At 28.1% G+C, this 16,233-nt stretch overlaps 2 protein-coding genes across 2 annotated transcripts; both read right to left on the reverse strand.

Moving 5' to 3' along the window:
• Positions 1–4,341: 4,341 nt before the first annotated feature.
• LOC100777472 (non-classical arabinogalactan protein 31) lies at positions 4,342–6,485 on the reverse strand. Its single transcript, XM_003542694.3, has 2 exons — positions 5,781–6,485; positions 4,342–4,841 (listed from the first exon to the last, which is right to left on the reverse strand). The coding sequence occupies exons 1-2, from the start codon at positions 6,373–6,375 to the stop codon at positions 4,552–4,554; spliced, it is 885 nt and encodes a 294-aa protein (XP_003542742.1). The 5' UTR covers positions 6,376–6,485; the 3' UTR covers positions 4,342–4,551.
• A 7,315-nt stretch (positions 6,486–13,800) lies between these two features.
• LOC100789728 (transcription factor bHLH162) lies at positions 13,801–14,698 on the reverse strand. The gene is made up of 3 exons (XM_003541484.5): positions 14,563–14,698; positions 14,133–14,465; positions 13,801–14,058 (listed from the first exon to the last, which is right to left on the reverse strand). The coding sequence occupies exons 1-3, from the start codon at positions 14,683–14,685 to the stop codon at positions 13,993–13,995; spliced, it is 522 nt and encodes a 173-aa protein (XP_003541532.1). The 5' UTR covers positions 14,686–14,698; the 3' UTR covers positions 13,801–13,992.
• Between the last annotated feature and the right edge of the window lie 1,535 nt (positions 14,699–16,233).

Genomic DNA, 16,233 nt, shown 5'->3' on the forward strand with positions numbered 1-16,233 from the left:
AAATATAAAAAAAAACACTAAATTACTTCAACCAAAAATATATTTATATGGCAAAAAGAAATACCTGGGTTCTACAAGAAGAAAAAAAATACTGTATTGTATTATTCAGGGTTTTGAGTCTTTTGACAGGACCGGTGAAGTAAAAACCGTGGTCCAAAAAATCATATCTTAGCCTTGATATCTCCTTTTCCTTTTACTCATTGGGATCACAAAAGTAAATTTCATTAGAAGCGTCGCGAAATCGAGTAATGATTAGGATGTTGTCGGTCGATTTGGTTAAAAACATTAACTATTTTCCTCAACTAAATATGCCTTGAAACAATCCAACTTGAGGTCACGCATTCATATTGAAGGGTCTCATCTTTTTCTCTCTTAAACCCTAATAATGATGTAGTGGGCATTTTTAAAAAACGTTTTCAAAAAGTTTATATCATATTTTTTGAATTTAATGTTTAAACATTAATTGTATAAAATATATTGTCATCTAATCACAAATTATTATTTTAATTATTATAAAATAATCATTTTAAAATTTAATAAACTCATCATATATAATTAATTATAATTAAATGACGGTAGTGCATAACCTTTTAGTATGGTATTTTTTCTCTCTTACTTTTTGGTCCGTTCCATAGAGTCTTTTAAAAATTTGGTGTTACCGTCTTTTAGCAATCTGTAATTATCCAAAGTCGAAAAATCCAGTTTGTAATTGAAGTCAATTTCGTTAATGATTTGGTTACCTTGGAGGTAATTAGGAATTTGGGGGGACCCAAACTAGGCTTATCCATATATGATATGGACCCATGTTAGTTGTACAAATCCTATGACCTGTGTACACCACACTACCTACATACAGACCAAGGTTTAACTTCAAGGCTGGAAGAATAATAAATGTGTATGTATCTTAATGGAACAAATCATAGCTTAAAGAAGGAGTGATATTGAACATGAGTGTGCAGATATATATAGCTTAATGCTTGTATTTGGTTACAACAGAAATGGACCAGGGAAATTTTGAAAGGAGACAAGGAAAGAAGGAAGAGAAATCGAGAACAGATAAAAATAAATAAAACTAATAATTTAACACCGTGGAAATCAAGAGAGAAGAAAAAAAAAAGTGAGTCTCACCGTGATTTAGAACATACTTAAATTGTAATCTATGTATTATGCGCGGATTTTAAAATCAAATCCAATAGCTAATACAAACAGAAAGTAAAAGACAGGATGAAAATGCTTGCAAACCTTTCTTTGATTTCAATGTTTGTTTATAACGTTTATCCACATTTATACTTACTTTCTCCATTGACAAATGAAATTTTCTATAGTAACATATTTTTTCATGTAAAATATTTAGTTGTTTTTTTTGTTCCGTATCTATTATCAATTGTTTTCACATGGAAGCCAATTGATTATCAAATTTGATAACCAATTGCTTTAGATTTTGAAGGAAGACAATCGATTATCAAGTTAGTAATCAATTAAAAACTGTTTTTTATTCTATTCAGATTTTTCTCTTTATTTCTCTCAAGCTTAGCATTCTTATTTTCATTTATTTTATTATTTACTTTTTCTCTCTCTCTACCAAAACACATTCTAAGAAAGGAGAAGTGATATCAATATACCATTGAACAAATTTTATTACACTTTATATTATCAAAGTTAAAATTTATTAGAAATTATAAAATTCTAAGTGAAAGTTATTGAATAAGAATAAATATTAATAAAATTTAATGTTTTAAAGAAATTTTAGTTATTAATAAAATGTCTTAAAAACAAATATATTAAAGAGTGTGTTACTTATATTTTTCAACCTGTAGTTACTTTTGAATGTCATAATTTTGTGTCATAGATATTGGGCCAGACTATTTAAATTTTCTTTTCATTTTTAAAAAAGTGTTTTTTAATAAAATAAATAATTTATTTTCTTTTATAAGTTGTTTGTTTAAACTGTTTTTTTAAATAATTTTTTAAGAAGTAAAATCCTCGCTAATTCTAAAATAAGCGCTTTTAAAAAAAATTAAAAAATGTTTAAACAAATGAGTCCCATTGGGCTATGAAAATAGCGTGTCCCACGTAAATAATTAATAATTATGTACTCAATCTTACTTTTTATCCAAATCTAAACAAAGAAAGCAGTAATCCTTAACCTTTTTTCTCCGTTTTTTCCATAAAATTTTTGCATTTGGAAAAAGGATTTAATGGATAGGAATAAAAGGAAGAGAAAAAAATATAAATATTCCTTCTTTTACCTTAAACAATAGTACCAAATAAAGTTAATAAATCTTGAACGTACTTATTGTTTTGTTTGCTTTTTTTTCTCTAAAATATCAGACTGAAAACTAAGGCAAATATAAGATTAGTTTTTTAATTTTTGTTAAAAATATTTTTATTATAAACAAATAAGTGTACGTGTTTAGTTTAGTTTATATAAAGAAATTATTTTTTATTTTTTAACTTCCTAGAAGAACTTTTGATTAAAAAATAAAGCAAATGCAGTAAAAAAAACAAATATTTTTTAAAATTAAACAATATGAAATTTTTACCAAAATATATTTAGTACATTTTACTAAATATTTAAATATTTTTTAAAAAATTAAACAATTTTTATTTTTTAACGAAATATTTATTTATTTTCTAAAAATATTTCATACTTTTTATTTCTTTAAAGACACTTGCCAGTCTTTTTTTTTTTTTTCTAATGCTAATAGAAGGCGATTCATTGGACGAAATCTAAATTCTTTTATAAAAGCCATGTTTTATAATTCGAACAGAAATCATTACACTCATTACCCATACATGTTTTATCACTTACAAAACATACCTGGCGTGATACAAGATAATAATGACTAATGATACTTGGAAAGGAAAGGAATAAAATTCTCTCCTCTTAATCCTTGTAATAAGAAAAATATATTAAAAAGTTATTGTCAAGTTTAACTAAATCTGCTTGTGATAATAATTAATATTTTTATGTATAAAATAATAATCTTCAAAATTATATACAGAAATTATTATGTAATTAAAAATGCAAATTTTTTATAATAATTGACTCACTTCTAATTAGTTGAGTAGAATGGCAAAATCTTTACATATATTAAAAATTAAATTTATTATATATAATATGAAAAAAAAATAACCATAATAATTACATTATAAGATATTGAATAACATAATTCTCACATATAGTATACCATGTAATGATTATAATAGTTTAAAAAATTTACCCGAAGCCCTAATGTGTTCTTGAACAACAGTTTAATCTTTACAACAAGTTTCTTGTCTCTCTACCTTATTTTATGTGTATCTCTGATTATGAAGATACAAGTTTTATTGTGTGTTCTTCCTTCATGGTAGAAAGTTTAATCATACATGAAAAGTGACTCTCTTCTTTACAGTAAGTTTATATTTAAAATAAAAATTGACTCTTTAACCGCTCATAACCGTATTTTACAAAGGGAGAGGAGAGGGATAATTTTAAGAACTAAATTAATTTCACTAATTTAATTATCCTTTCATATTTAATAATCATCACACTAAATATCTTTTGTATAAACCAGCAATTTAAAATTACATGAACCATTATAGATTAAAACCAACAACACCGTCAATCCTCTATAACACATTGCAACATCTTCATCGGGACAAAGAATAACCTACTCACACACAGACTTGTATGGAAGGTTATCAAAGGCGTACCCATTACCAACTCAAATGTCAATACAAAGTTGAGAACCCTATGTATTAGAAGTAGAGGCTTTTGAGAAAGTAATATTACATTACATCATGTTACAATTTTAAGAATTCGTACAAATGGTTTACCAAGATACAATTTTAGTCTTTAAAATTAACGAAATAAAAATACATACCTCGAATTTTCTTTAATATAAGTACTTTCAGGGCTTGTTAAGTGTTTACGAGAGACACCATATAAAATTGTCACAATTTTAAGAGCAAGAAAATAGTTTATTGTAAAACATTACTTGAAGATCCAGAGTGAAAGGGCTATAAACGTCATTATAATCGTTTAGAGCCTTTTTTTTGTAGGTTAAGAGCCTCGTTAAGATAAACTAAAAACGAAAAACAAAATGACTTGGAATATTTAACATTTTTTTATACATATGGAGTTGTGCAAAATTATTAATTAATCAATTGATATAATAATGTAAAATTCTTTTAAACAGTCATTTTTTTTTTATCTTTTAAGATTCATTCTTCCTTGGAGCCTCTTCTTCCCTTTCTGTCATTTAATCATTTTCCTCATTCGTACGTTGCTAAACAAAGACAAGAAACGGCAACAAATTTAAACTAAAAGCCATAAACAACAATTCTTTTACACAAGAATTAATTTCATACTAGAACTATCCATTTCATACGTACTGTCACTCATTATTGTGTATGATCAATTCAAGCCCAGAGCCTACAAACGCAAAACCACAAATAAAAATGAAGACAAACAAAACAAGGCCAGAAAGAAGGCAAATTAGAGACAACACAGCTCTATCATATAACTTAAAATAACTTGAAATATGATATATCCATAATTTCTTGCATTTAATGGCAATTGGGCTCAAATGCAAGAGGCCCAACAGTGTAGAGCACAAAAGGAAGCCTCTTAGACAAGAAAGGCTTCTCGGGCCTGAGAAGAGCACCAGTGACACCACCATGGAGATTTGAGGCCTTAAGCCCATAGGGTGCACTAACCAAAACCACGTTACACTTGTGGGCCCCGTACGTGGTTATGCTCTTTGGTGCTTCAATGTAGAAGTAGCCGTTCTTGTCAGATTTACTTGTTTGAACCAGCTTGTACTTGGTGTTGTTGCATTGGAGCTTCACAACGGCACCTGCAGTTTTTTTTTTAACACGACACAGTTATTGTTATTTATGTGTCCTTTTGCAACAAGGGTGGAAAAAAGTCATTTCATAAGGGGTGAAAAGTGAAAAGTAAAAAGAGTCGCAACAAACAATGTCCTATAGTACTTCTCTATTGTGTTCTCAGTAACCGTGAAAGCTTTGCTAAAATTGACAAAAACAACTTTAACATTAAGCTTTCGCTGTTTTGCAATACCACTTCTCTCTCTTTCTCAGACACACAAACACATACACTGGTCACGTCATCATAGGTTTATTTTGCTTTACCATGCGTAATTAATTAAAGCTAGCTAAATTATTTATATAAAAACACTACTACTCATTAGTCAGGTTTTTAAAAGAACTACTATTATAAAATTTCCTTTCCTAAAATCATGCTAGAAAAAAAGTAAACTGAAATAAAATATTTTAAGGCATGGACACGATTATTATTCCCATAATATTGAAAACGATGTGCCTAAATAAACAAGAAAAATAAATAGCTGTGCCCGGTGCGATCCATGAAAAGCTTCAGAAAGAAAAAGTAAAATAAAAAACAAAATTTAAGTAAAAAAAGCTTAGTTTATCTACTTGGTTCCTATGTACACTGACATTATAATTTACAAGCAGTTAAATTCATGACAGATTAAGGTTTTAACATTGTCTACTTAGCTAGTGTAGTAAAGTTGAGGCATTAGATGAAAGCAAGAAAGGTGAAATAAAAAAAATTATTACAGTGACCGGATCTGAAAAAACAAGAACAATATTTGCAAGACATTATTTTTTTGAAGGTTAAATGTGTACTAGGATCGAACAGCATGCAGATAATTAGTTAATAAGCTAAAAAAAATATTTTTTTTTGTTGTCTTCGCAGCAAAAAAGTGAAAACAAGGTTAAGACTAAAGAGTGTTAGTTGAAAGAAGTAAGCGAACCAAGTAGTGGTGTGGCTCCCAAGAGGGTGTCAACCCCAGCATACTTGCAGGACTTAACATAAACAACTCCTTGAACTGCGACAAAGCTTCTAGGAAAGGGGTGAACCGGAACAACCGGAGGTTTAACAGGAGGGTGAACCGGAACAACCGGAGGTTTAACAGGAGGGTGAGCCGGAACAGGAGGTTTAACTGGAGGGTGAACCGGAACAGGAGGTTTAACTGGAGGGTGAACCGGAACAGGAGGTTTAACTGGAGGATGAACCGGAACAGGAGGTGGATTAACAGGAGCAGGAGGGTGATGGTGATGGTGGTGAGTAGGAGGCTTAGCAGGGGCAGGGGTAGGAGGGTAATTGTGGTGAGAAGGTGAAGGAACAGGTGCTGGTGCTGGTGCTGGTGCTGGAGGGTGGTGGTGGTGGTGGTGGTGGTGTGGGTGAGGAGCATTTGCTGGTGGGTGAAGAGGTGCTGGTGTGGGGGAGTGAACAGGGTGAGGGTGAGGGTAAGAGGGTGGAAGAGTTTCAAGTTCAAGCTCTACAGCAAACACATTACTCACAGCTACGAGGAGAAACAGCAGCACTGATGCCAAGGCTTTGGCCATTGCTTCAAGCAAGTGAAGCAGAGAGAGAGAGAGAGAGAGAGAGAGAGAGAGGAGAGGAGAGTTGTGTTGGTATCATATGAGTATGGCAGTGGTTGATTTATAGGGGCTGATGCCGGGATTCTCTGCGGTTTTTGTTCATATCTATACAAAAAATTAAGGATGTATTCGTTTGTAGAAAAATATAATTAAAAATAAATTATTATATTTTATTTTAATTCAAAATTTTCATGTTATATCTTAATTTTTTTTTACTATACCAAATAAATCATAATTGTGAAGAAAAAAAAAAGTTTTTGCTTATTAGAGTAACTAGTGCTAGCTAGCTTAGGTTTGCGTGATGATGGCATCAGAGTGGAAAACTAGGGAAATGGTAATGTGAGGAAGGTAAATTTGAAAATCAGAGATCCCAGGCTGAATTAAATGGATCTATGAGTCTGTGATATATTACTGCTAGCCCTACGCTGATGTTAACATATTAGTAGTATTTGGGTAGTATAGTACTCGTGAGACACATTATTAATTATTAAGTGTGTATATGATTTTATATGGAAGAATTGATTTTAAGTTTAGAATTAATTTTAAGTTAAAATAATTTTAAGTAATTTTTGTGTTAGATAAAAAAGTTATATTAAATTTTATTTCTTAAATATAAATTATATCATTTTAAAATTAATTTTATTCAAACTTATTTTTTTGACGTTAATCCAAAACTGCACAAAATACAAATTTTTTAAAAAATAGGTTTAATTATAATTTACTATCTTTTTTATGTTTTTTTTTTAAATTTTGTCACCAAAATATTACGAAATCTGTGCATTCTGTCTCTACCTCCTATATTAAATCTAAGCATTTTTGTTTTAAAATTGGATGATAAAATATACAAAATTGTAAAAGTTAAGTAACAAAATGTGTCTGAAGAAAAAATGAATCACAAAATGAGCGATCCAGATTTTGAAAGAGTTGTGACAATATGTGCAAAATCTATAGTTTGATAGCAAATTTGGCAAAAGCAATTAAGGAAAAAAAAGTACATGAATTTTAGTAAATTTTGAACGGTAAATAAAATATTTTATAAAAAATTGTCCAAAAATATATTGATAGGCTTTTTTTTTGAAACTTTGGTAGTTGGTTTTTGACACTTGTGTAAAATTTGACTACCTATAATCATAAAACTTTTTTATTTAACCATTTTATAAGTGTTATGTTTCTATAAAAAAAAAAAAAGACATGACAAATTATTAACAAATTTGATTCTTTAAAAGAAACAACTCGCACTTTTTAGTATGGAATTGTGTTAATACAATTATAATTAAGAATACGCAAATGGCAGAATGAATGCACATGCATAGGTGCTTGTTATTGCACTTCTTACAAGGCTTATGTAGAAGTTTCCAAGGACTTCGGTAATAGCTTTGCGTTTTTTTATTACTGGCTTTGAGTTTCTGATATGGCATTTATTAGGGAAGAAAACAGAAATGACTTGAACAAAAAGAAAACCCACGAAAAGGTCAAATTTTATGAACACGAAAGAGGCGACATGGAATGATGGATAGAGAAGGCCAGAAGGGTTAGTAGCACTTTAATGTGTTTTATATTGGTAAAATCAACCCATTTTTTTTGTTGATAAAGTTAGAAATCGAAATAACCGAACACTTACAAATTAACTGATTTAATTAAAAATATTTTATAAAATTAATTAATAAATATCAAATGACATAAAAATATATATTTAATAATTTTAATATTTGAATTTATTTGTAATAACTTTTTAATATCATCTCAAAAGGTATGACTATAATTTTGTATTACAAAAGATAGAATAGTAAAAATTTGTGATAAAAAAGAAGAAAGTAACAAATGCTATAAGTGAATTAGTGGTTTTTTTATTGGAATTCAAATATAGAAATGAAAATATATTAAAAATAATGTAATAATTTTAACTAGAAATAAAAATATGGTAGCCTAATTTATCTTTTACCTTCATATGTTCAAATGTTAAAATGAAATAATTTGTGTTAGAATAATTCTATTTTAAAAATAAATTAGTAATAAAACTTAATGTAATGTTTTATCTAATACAAATTTATTTGTTTAACCTCAAAACCAATTTTAAATTCAACGTAAAATCAAATATCTAAACATATATAACTAGAATTACTTTTGTTACCATTTTAACATCATGCACTAAATGGAATTGTACAAAAACAAAATCCAGGTTATGCAATTGTCATTAATGATAGTTAAACCTTTTGTGCAGACTCCAATATATAAATTAAACTTTGTTCATTCTAAACAAAATATTATTTAACAACTTCAATAAAAATTGAATTTATATAAATATCATCCTTACTTTTCTTCGTTTGCACCTCATTTTCCCGTAAATTTTGATGGAAAAGGACATTAATATAAGGACAAAAATTGTTCGGCCACGAACGGTCTAAAATAAAGCCGTTTGAACGTATATACAGTATTATCCTGTCCACCTTACAAGAAACACAATTAGAACACAAATTAGTTTTTATTGTTAACTTTTTTAGATAAACGTTCTTATTGTTATTTTATTTCTTCGAGTTTCGTAAAAGAAACATCTAAATAGATATATTTTTTGTTTTTTTACTGAATAAATGTATTATTTATTAAGAAGATTTAGTTGGATTGATTCATCAGCGCGTGTAATATAGTTATAATGGTTAATTATTTTTCTTTTTAAAAAAATCAACAGGATAAAAAGGAAAATAAGTATATACTAGCATTGAAAAGAACAGAAGAACCAAAATATTATTTTCGATAATGTAACAAAAAGGATAGTGATACGCTCCTATTGATTAAGTTTCTGTATGCAAAATCATTGAGCCATGCTGCAGACATGTTCTATCTTTCTGGGTTAGTGATGGGCACATCTTGTGTGCTCCCCCATTAATAATATATTTTCTTTGCTTCTTAAAAAATGCTACTTTTATTTAACAATTTATCTTTTTTACAAATTAATACATACTACAATCTAGTCTATTATATTGCGTAGTTTAGGGTTTTTTTTTTAATTTGTTTACACAACTTAACATTATTTTATAGTTTTGAACTTTCATTGTTTATTGTTCTTATTATGGGTAAAAAAACAAAAAACTTAAACATTTATTAATGGAGAGGTAGAGGTAATGATTATTCTTTGTCAGATTTTGTTAATCATTGTCCTAAGGAAAAAGGAAATAAAAAAAAATTAATGTATAAATTATAAAATAGTGTAAAAAAAATCATGAAAAATATGGTGTCAGCCTTCTTAATTTCTTAACTAATATCTTTGAGACATTTATTAGCATTTGTTTTAGTTATATATTTAGTAAACATTTATTAAATTTATTGGAGGGAACTCCAAAATAATGCACATTAATTTACTAAATGTATTAAGACATGGATCCCGTCCGTGAATCCTGGTGCTTAGTTTGTTGTCATTTGCCACTACATTTTATGCTCAATTTGTTTATAAGCTTGCCATGCCCATCTGATAACAACTCATTTCCACTTTTTGGAGTTACATACAAGATTGCCGTCATTTAATTTTTGAAAATTTTATTGATTAAGTAAGGTTTATCATCAATTTGATGGAACATATATATACTAACATTTCCATCTAAATTCTACAATTATTATTATTATTATTATTATTAGTAGGATAAATTGTAATTTTTTTCTCCTTTATATTTCCATCTAAATTCTACCTATGTTTATTTATTTTATTTTATTATATTTTAATTAATTAAATTATTTTTATGGTACCTTAAATAAATATGTTAGGTCTAAAATTTAATTGGATCAAAATAAAAGAAATAAAACATATACAAAATTGAGAAATGAACCTAAATTATAAATTTTGTAAAAAAGTGGACTAAAATCACATAAAAAATTAAACAAACTAAAATTGTAACTTATTATTATTATTTTATTATTATTATTATTTGAAAATCAAACAATTCTCAAAGTCAAAAACATAATTCGCGTGTTTTTTTAAAAAAAAATTAAGAATAAAATTCATTGATATAAAAGTATAACAACCTTGATTACCTTTAACCAAATATATAGAAACTATACACATATTTCCAATAAGTAAACTAACATCCAAACACAAACTTCACTAACCACAACCAAACCACAGAATTACAATTTACACCACTCTGATGTTTTTTTTTCTCGGTTATTTAGTTTATGCTTTTATTTATTCTTTATATATGTCCCATTATAATGTAAGAAGAAAAAATAAGTATTAAAGTAAGCCTTGTTTTAGTTTTTTTAATATAATAATAACCACTTTTTCCTACTAATACTCGTAATAAGTAGTATTATTTTAACTTTTCAATGTAATATTAGTCTAAATTAGTCACGTACAAAACTTTTCAAGCTCATTAACAGCACCCCGGATACACAAGGCTAAAATTGATTATCATGTTGCAACTTTGATCATCAGAATCTGAACAGATTGAACTTCCAAAATTGCTCTAAGAGTCTCATTTCTTGTTGAAGAAGCTAGATAGTTGACTACAAAAATGTAATCAAACCACTAAATTAATGAAGGCAAACATAATAAAAAAGAAATTCATGTCACAAAGTTTTAGGCTAAAACCTTCACATGGAACAATCAATGCTATCTTCTAGATCTGTTTTTGAAACTTCTCAAGCAAACATATTAAACTTAGTTGGAACTCATCAAATACCACAAGCTGGATAAATTCAGCTTCATCCCTACCCATTGCAAACTAGAGAGTTAAAAATTTTGACTAACCCAAATTGTTTGTATGGGCTTCCTGGGCTGATTGTTTTGTTGGGCCTACAGTTTGCAATTTTGCACCCTGTATTAGTTTGTTGGTGTTGAAATTTAGGATGGAGATGAAAAAATTAACTAGTTGGATATAATTTTAAGGACTGATAAAATTAGAATACTGATATAATTTTATTGTTGTAAAATATAGATTTTGTGGCTAATATCAGAGCCTTAGAGCTGTACTTCCACACTTTACAAATGATATACCAATTTTTCTTTATAAACCTTTTCACCTTTTTATTTTTCAGATGTTTCACAATATATAGTTTTTTTCACCTTTTTCTTTAAGAATAATTGAATTTTTTATTTTTTTTTTGCAAATAACAGTAATGAAACAATAGTTTTAAGAAGGATATATAAAACTGATCAACAATCTTACAAGTCTTATCAATTATCTGGTGGGCGACAAAGGAAAACCAAAAAAAGAAAAAACAAGGAACAAAATCAGTTCTTTAGAAAACACACCCCTGGTGCTTTGGTGCATCCGCATGTAACCAAGTGTCATTAATCTTTTCTTATAAATTGAAAAGCTTAAATACATGTCACCTACGTATAAATTGGTTGGAACTATGGACACTTGGTAGTCTGGATTACTTAATACTATTTTTTTGCAAACAAAAGAGATAGCAATTAATCCAATGTGAAGGGAAGGGGAATCCAAGAACATGAAGCTCTGCCCAGAAGTTTAAGAACCCATGTTTTTTGCCGAGATATCCGCATATTGATTTCCTTCTCTATGGATATGCTGGATACAAACTATATTCCCGATTATAAGTTGTAACATGTCTCTGCAGATTGATAAATAATGGCAGCAAACATGTTAAAAGGTTGAAAATTGCGTACCATTACAAGGTCATTCGGTTAATGCATGGTTTTATAGAATTTTATATAACTTTGTTATTATAAACAAAATATGTATCTTACTAGGTACGTACTGTTTCTTTTGATTAAGAGGACTATCAACAACATAAGCTAGCATATTAGTGGTGAGGGCTCTCAGGCTGCCACGTACGTAGTAGGTCTTTGCGACCACAAGGGCAAGGCTAAAGGTGGATGTGTGAAAAGAGGTTGTTGGGGGCAAGATCTGAGGTTGGTGGCATTAAGAATTAATTAAGATGGTGTAACGTCCCTCACTCTGGAATCTTAAGCTCTTTTTTCTTACGAGTTTGCAACCCAAAAGGTCGTTCTTCAATTCTTCTACATGAGTACGTAGGACATTAGAGTTGAGCAACATTATGTATACTTCGAAGGTCGTGTGTATTTTACACCAAAAACAATTTTACTTGATGAACAGTATAAAATTACTATGATAAAACTTTTGTTTTAAATGATTTATTTGATAATTGAATTAAATAATTTAATTTAATTAAATAAATATTTTAATGAAATATTATTATATTCTTCACTGAAAATAAGGATATAATTAATATAAATAAAAAGTATTATTTTATAAATATGAAAATTGTTCATGAAATAAGAATAATTAAGATTCCACTGTGACATGCCAAGATCATATTATGTGCTTAGTTGTAAAAAAAAAGTGAGATAGTTTTTATTTTCATATATAAAAATAAAGGAATATGAAATTATTTTAAATAAAATCTCTTTTTTTAAAATGTCTAAATTTGTATATCTTTAACTTTATACATAAACATATATGTAAGAACAAAATGTACCACACAAACTACAAAAATTCAAGCTAAATTTTTAGATCTGAAAAGTTAAAAAAAATAGTTTATTCTTTAGAATTTGACTCAAAGTGTTTAATACGTAGAGTCTATGTATTATTATTAAGAAAAAATTTGTATATCTATTTATCGAGTGTATAAATTTATTTATTTATTATTATTGTATATTTTGAAGGTAAAATAAATCTTATTTTTTTTTATTATAAGTGTTGAAAATACTTCTATCTAAACAACCGATATAAATATCTTGGGTTTCCTCTTTCCTTGGTGCCAATTTAATGTATTGATATAATTAAATAAAAATCACAGGCCTAATGAAAAATCATTATAATAACTAATGAACACATGCAAGGGAAAAATATACATAATTAGGATCGAGCTATACAATATACGGATCAAAATTAATATCGACACACACATTCACTAAAATGATAAAAAAAATACCTAAATGAATCGAAAGCTGCAGTTATATATCATAAACCTAAACGTTGTTCATTTTCATCATATATAGAGAGAGCGTGACGTAAAAGAGATATGATCACTTACATCATTTACTGACTTTTAATCAGATACTTTTACTCTAAAATAGATATATAACCATATATACTTGAATTGATAAAATAGTAGAATTTATGCAGTTTCTTAACAGATCTGCATTTTCCAAAATGCAAATTTGGCATGGAAAAACCCTCTAATTTGTTTAGGAAACAGAAAGAGACCTGGAACAAAAATATCGATTCATGAATTAATTTGCATGCATCTTCTCTGGATTAACAATTATTGTCAACTACCAGTCCTTCGTTATTCTGTTAATTCTTTCTTTCCCAAAAGAGACTTAGATATCAATATCATCCATTATATAGATATATCGTATATGAAATCGGAACACATGTTTAATATCCAAACTATAGTAACAAACTAAACAACCTTTTCATCAGATTTCACAAGTTCTATATATAAACATACAAGTGCGTGCTCACACCCACGTAAATCGATCAAATCTTAATTGTGAAGCCAACGCAAGACAGTGAATATGAAATTGCTTACTAGATAAAACGGTGGTATAGTATCCTCTTGAGAATATTCAATTTAGATTTCCACCAACAATTAATGCTATCAGCCATTGAAATACTTCTTTAATTTCTCAGATATCCTCAAAGCTCCATTTGCAGATTCCCCTACCTGAAAAATGCAAAAACAATAAAGTTACATAAAATTCATAGGGCAGAGGGCAGAAAGGGGAATTTATGTTTCACCTGATGACAGTGTATTGTATGAAAAACTTCATTTTCAACAACGGTATAACTGGCATTAACAACATCTGATCCTTCTTCTTGAAGAACACGAACGGTCTCATTGAACATGAATTGACAATCCAACCCAGTTATTAGAAAAACCTCTAAAGTTGAACCCATTTGTTGGATTTTAAATTGTGGAGACTTCAACAATCCCATATTCATGCTAACATTTTTTGATCTTTTAATGTCTATTAGGTTGTTCTTTTTCTCCTTCATTTTCTCTAATTTAATCTGTAAATTCTTTATGTAATTTGTGGCTTCACCTATCTGATCCGGCCGCGAAATGGCCTCCTACAAAAAGATTCAAATAAAATTGAGACGTTTGTGTGCATATAATAATATAAGAGCAGTTGGTTAAGTAATTATAAGAGAAAGAGAGTAATAATACCCTTGAGCTTTGATGAGGCACAACTGAGTTGAGCTTGAAGAAAAGATCCTTCAAATGATTTCTTCTATTCTGTTCAATGAATTTTCTATCAGTTCTTGATGATGAACTAGGGTTGTTCTCCATTAATTAATATCCCTTATGAATGCAATAGCTCATCCGCTAGAGAACTCTGAATACTCATCATTGATTTCATTAAAATATAATACTTTTCAGACAAGGGTTGCAAGGTAATTGGAGTTTCTCGTGGCTTTTAGAAAAGCTAGTTAGTATCATTGGATGCTACTGATAAAGGTTCATGTGATATAGATGTGGTGGGGCACCATTTTGTCGGATATATATACATTTTTTTTCCTTTTTTGGTTCCTATGATGAACACTAAATATAAATGCCCTATCAAAATCCACCAATGTGGGCTTACTAATTTTGGACCTCCACCAATGTTAAAGAAATATATACACATATAACAGCAATTTAAGGATTAAAATATTTCTTATATTCTATTAATATATTATATATTCGATTTTTTTATTGATGATATAAAACAACAATGTAGGAATTTCAGCTGTAACAGTTTTTAGGTGTAATAGATAATTGAAACTGGCATTTTACGTACTGCTCTGAAGTAGTTAATGACTTTTTCACTTATTATTATATCAGAGATTATAATTTTAAATAATTACTATATATCTAATATTTTATTGATACATACATAAAAATGATATTGTTGTACCTACAAAAGAATAATTAGGTAATCTTTCTTCTTGCTAACTCTTTGTCTAAGGTCTTATGCTTCTAGTGATTGATGCTTGACTGTAAAAGGAAGGAAACTCAAGTCGGATTTCAAATAAGAATAATAAACAAGCATATTTAATATGTTATGAATAGTCTTTCCTTGATATTCTCACATGTAGTTATACATATTTTAATGGGTACTTGAACCTATGGGCATGAATACTTATGTGTTTTATAGATACTTTCCTGATTCATAATCAGGTACTCTGTTAGACTGAGTACTTGGATACTCTTTAGGAATAACTTGTTTTCTGTGTGTTAAGGTTGAAAGATATTTACGACTATTCGGTATGATACAATTGTGATGTACAATACACCAGAAACATATATAATATAAAAAAAACTATCCTCTATTAATGCACAAAAAAATCAAAACTTTAAGATTAATTTACATCCGCTAATATAACGCAAATTATCAGTATAAATATTATACATGGGTTTGTATTTTATCATTTTTTTGATAACGAGTGGTTGATTATTATGAGAAATAAAAAAATAATTACAATCATTACATTTAATTAACTCTTCAAATAATGTAATTAATAGATTAACAATAATATGTTGTTATATATATATATATATATATATATATATATATATATATATATATATATATATATATATATATATATATATATATATATATAAAATAAATAAGATGTTGCTTTGCATATATAGCTAGCTAGGTTGTAGTGAGAACTAGGAAACATTAAGTATGAAAGTAATAAGACAAATGCTAATCACTTGATTAAATTAATTCATTATGGTAGTGAAAGTAATTAAAATTTTGCGAATTTCACATATACTTTATTTTATTTTTCACGACAATCAAATCATTTAATTTTTTTTTTAAAAAAAGTATAATTTTCCTCCTCATTT

This window comes from Glycine max, chromosome 13 (genome assembly GCF_000004515.6).
Source record: "Glycine max cultivar Williams 82 chromosome 13, Glycine_max_v4.0, whole genome shotgun sequence".
In the NCBI taxonomy this organism is placed as follows: domain Eukaryota; kingdom Viridiplantae; phylum Streptophyta; class Magnoliopsida; order Fabales; family Fabaceae; genus Glycine; species Glycine max.